This window comes from Meles meles, unplaced genomic scaffold, assembly GCF_922984935.1.
Source record: "Meles meles unplaced genomic scaffold, mMelMel3.1 paternal haplotype, whole genome shotgun sequence".
Lineage (NCBI taxonomy): Eukaryota > Metazoa > Chordata > Mammalia > Carnivora > Mustelidae > Meles > Meles meles.
This window is the reverse complement of record NW_025721465.1, coordinates 10,061-14,588: the sequence shown is the minus strand read 5'-3', so window position 1 is coordinate 14,588 and position 4,528 is coordinate 10,061. Positions and strand designations below refer to the sequence as shown.

The 4,528-nt window shown below is 40.1% G+C and overlaps 1 protein-coding gene across 1 annotated transcript; it reads right to left on the bottom strand.

Annotated features, from left to right (window-relative positions):
* Positions 1-2,879: 2,879 nt before the first annotated feature.
* On the bottom strand, positions 2,880-3,836 carry LOC123936411 (olfactory receptor 6C74-like). The gene has a single exon (XM_045996975.1). The coding sequence runs from the start codon at positions 3,831-3,833 to the stop codon at positions 2,880-2,882; it is 954 nt and encodes a 317-aa protein (XP_045852931.1). The 5' UTR covers positions 3,834-3,836.
* Between the last annotated feature and the right edge of the window lie 692 nt (positions 3,837-4,528).

The following is a 4,528-nucleotide window of genomic DNA, read 5'->3' as shown; positions in this document are numbered from 1 at the left end:
TGGGTGTGGTGCAAAAACAATACTGTTATGCTGAAAAGAAATTTAAAAAAACAAACGAACTAAATTTGTGATTACCATACAACCCAGCCATTGTGTTCTTAGGCACTTATCCCAGGAAAATGAAATCTTAGATTCATACAAACACCTGTACATGAATTTTCAGAGAAGCTTTATTTGTAACAGCTAAAAGCTAGAAATGGGACACCAGGAAAATGGCAGGATAGGAAACCTCTGATTCTCTTCCCTTTTCCCATAGATACCCTGAATAAACAGCTACACACAGATCAATTCTCTCTGAAAGATCCAGAAACTAGCTGAGACACTCCTACAATACCAGGCAACTGAGAAAATAGCCACATCAAAATAGGTGGGAAAAGCTGAGACACTGTCACCATAAACCCCACCCCACATAGCACCTTACAATCAGGTGAGAACCCCTAACCCCCAGCTTTTCCCAGAAGAGCAAAGGGCTTACACCACACATCTAGGGCCTCAACTTATAGGGCTGACAACCAAAGGATTGGCTCCTAACTTGCCTGTTTCTAGGAGCTGAGAGGCCCATCATAAACTAAAATCAGAGACCGGTATTAAAGCAGCATGCAAAAACCTTCCTCAGCTCTTCCCCCTGGGTCAACATAGAGCAAGCAGGCAAAAATGGCCAGCTCTCAGTTTCTCCGTAGAAGGGATTAGACTATACATCTAAAGTCTCAACATGACCAGCTGCTACCTTGATGGTCTGGCTTCTAACTAGCCTGCCTCTGGGAGCTGACAGACAGGAAGTCACTTCTCCTAGGAGTCTGAAAAAGTCAGTGGCCACTTTCTGTAGCTCCTTTTCCCCTGGCATGCTCCAGAGACAGAACCAAGTCTCCAACTAACCTGCCTGTCTCTGAGATCCAACGGCCCCCAGCTTTCCTCAGGCCCTTGAGGATGACAGACAGTAAGGCGACAGTTTTAAAGAGTGTGGTCTGAATGAGAGTGTAGACATTTGCCACAGGGCCTCTACCCAACTCAGCGAAGAGTGAGTAGGGGATTCACTCTCTCAGCTGCTCACTGAAGAGAGAAGGAATTGGACCACACATCTAGCATTTGCCACTTCTCTAGCTTCTGCTAGAAAGACTAGTTTCTATCCTACCTGTCACAGGGACTAACAGGGTTTGGCATACTTTAATCTCCTGGGGTATAGTAGAAACAAAGATAGTGGATTGAATGAGCACAAAGGTTCAAGAAGTACCCAGAATCTCGCTGGGCTGATAGGTGAGGTTCATCTCCTACACTAGTCTGGTTCATGAGGCCAGGCTGTGAAAATTGGCAGAGGTGGCTATTTCATCTAATGCACAGAAAGCAGAAACCCCGGGAACTCCTGCTTTTAGATTAGGCTCAGAAATTACCTTCTTTGGAGAAATAAGGGATAAAGACACAGCTGTCCTTGGAAGATTATAACCCCCAGGACACTTTATAATCAAACCATTCACAGGAAAAAAAAAAAAAATCTAAATCAGCCAGTATTTTTTGACAGTCTAAAATTCTTCCTAATCAGATTATGCCTTGAATATAAGTAATTCTCAAATCAAGCAGGAAAGGAGCATATGTGCTCAAATCAGACATATTGAAAATCAAATGCATAGCATGCACGTGCCATGTGGGATGTGACAGGAGCTACTTCCCATTAGGGCCAGTTGTCTTCAGGTGGAAGCTGCTTCCTCCATGAACCTACAAACACAATAACTGACCTAATTTTAATCCATTTTTTTAAAATTATCAATTGCATTCATTTTCCTTTTAAACTTTCCTAATTATGAGTTTTGTTAGCTTTTGCTGCATACAGGGTCAACCATAATTTAGCTTAACCTGACAGACAGCAGCAGCTGCCACACCCAAAGTCACATTAGGAGAAAACATCTCTTCCATGTAGGGAGAAAATCTGGTAGTGGGGTCACCTACCTTTCAGCAATGTATTGGGGTCAAGGCTTGGCAACATCAATTACAGGGTAATAAACCGGAACAAATCTAAAAGTTCTGGGATGCCCAGGTGGCTCAGTCAGCTAAGCATCTGCCTTCAGCTCAGGTCATGATCCTAGCATTCGGGGATTGAGTCCAGCATTGGGATCCCTACTTGGCGGAGAGCCTGCTTCTCCCTCCCCTTCTGACTCATGCTCTCTCTCACTATTTCTGTCTCTCTCTCTCTCAAATAAATAAATAAAATCTTTTTAAAAACTTTTTAAAATTTTGCATTTTATTTCTATTTTAAGAAAGAGTTAAAAACAATTTTGTTGATAATATTAGATACATCCTAACACCTGGAGTTATACTGAGCTATTTACACCTCTAAAACCAATAGACCCAAAGAGAGAACCAGCTTACTATTGGTTCATTTACATAAAAGATCCAATTAATTAAATACCTTATTTTTCACTTGGCTATAATATTATGACGTTATATAATTTTACAAAAATTTACTTCTAAAATTTCAAACCCTGAATACATAAAATGGTGATGGTTTCTATCCTTTCTTAGTATCAGAAAACTCAAGCATAAGAATGCACCATGAATAGTAATTATTATTATCTGATTGACAGATAATAATAATTTTTTATTCTTAAAGATTTTGTATTATATGATTTATGTATACTGGGCTCTCCATAAATGTTGTGTGAACTGAATTCATGAAAGACCACTGAGTAGAAAATCAAGGAAGATATTCTTCAACATGATATAGAGAACTAAAAGAAATTTTCAAAGAGTGAAAAGTATTGTATTGCAAAGTAATATTGTATCCAGCTGGATGAAAATTAGCATAAACTAGATCACCATATGTAGAATTCTATAGAAAACATTTCTGCAATCGTGGGAAATTGAACTAGAAGACCAAGACGTTCCACTTACCCTCCAAAGTTCTGTTTCTGTATCCTCAATCTCGATAGAGCATCCCTCAGAGCCCAGTGGACCTGCTTGTTCCGTAGAGTGTAGATGACAGGGTTCAGCAGCGGGGTCACCACCGTGTTCACAAGGGCAGCCTCCCTGTTGAAGTCCAGCCTGTTCGTTTGCTTTGGTTTCACGTATATAAACACACAGCTGCCATACATCAGAGAGAGGACTATGAGGTGAGAGGAGCAGGTGGAGAAAGCTTTCTGTTTCTCCCTGGCTGATGGGAGTCGCAGGATTGTGACTACTATGTTGCTGTATGCAATGATGGTTATGATAAGAGATGTTATAAGGATAAACAAAGCGAGGACAAAGGCCAACATTTCAGTAGATCTGGTGTCAGAGCAGGAGAGATGAATCAGGGGGCCAAGGTCACAGAGAAAGTGGGGGATGACGTGAGGGCCACAGAAGGATAACTGGAAAACTTTCACTACCAGCCCAGTGATGAGAGGGAAGGCCAAAGCGAAGCAGGCAGTGACTAGGAGGAAGCAAATCTTCGGGTTCATGATGGTTGGGTAATGCAGAGGCTTGCAAATGGCCACATACCGATCCAGAGACATCACTGCCATGAGGAAGAAAATTATTGACCCAAAAAATAAAAAAGAAAAGGCTTGTATGAGACAAGAGGTAAAGGAAATTGTTTGCCTTCCCAAAAGGAAGATAGACAGCAGTTTAGGAATAACCGAGGTGGTAAAACAGCATTCAGAGAAGGAGAACGTGCTGAGTAAAATATACATTGGTGTCTGGAGGCGATGGTCAACCCAAGTGATGGTGATGATCACCACATTTCCTGTGATAGAGGCCAGGTAAGCCAGCAAATGGATCAGGAAGAAGACATTCCCTAGGTCCTGGATGGCAGGAAACCCTTCCAGAATGAATTCTTGGATTGTTGTCTCATTCCTCACCTCCATAGTAATTTCCATTTCTCTATCATCAACTCTGCTGGATCTGTCAAATAGAAAATGCCACCACCAAAGAATAAAAATTTAACTGATGGTCACTATTAAAAAGCAATAAATACTACTTTCAGCTACAATTCTGAATGAGGAATCACTTTATATTATTTAAATGTTATAATATAAATTATTTTGAAATTCATCTATTATTAAATTGTAAAAATTGAAGGTTTATTGTTTATTTTTGAAAATAATTTTTACTGTGCAACTTAACTTCTCTAGAATATATTTGAATAATAGTCCATAAGGTAAACACTGTAAAATAAAATTATTTTCAAATAACATATAAAAACAACAGATAACAGTGAAGGCTGTCATCCCACAGAGAATATTTTTATGGGGTCACAATGTTAATTTCTATACTTCAGGTAGCATATGCAATGTATAAAGCCCTCCAAAGCACTGACTTTAGCCCTGTAGAAAAAGAAAGTGTGGGGGAGGGAGCCATTTTCCTATTAGCATGTTCCAAACCAGTTATTTTCCTGAAGTTGGCTCATCCTGAGTTCTTTACCCAAAACTTTAAGACTGAGCAGGAAATCTAGTTTATCACAGTATCTCATAACTACCCAATCCTTGGGTTTAAAGGAAACCATGTCTAAAAATGGGAGTGAGGGATGGTTGCGTGACTTGGCTGTTCAGAATCAATGAGA

What these genes read in the sequence shown, in the direction of transcription:
- LOC123936411 (XM_045996975.1), bottom strand. Translation starts at nt 3,833, where the DNA reads ATGGAGGTGAGGAATGAGACAACAATCCAAGAATTCATTCTGGAAGGG.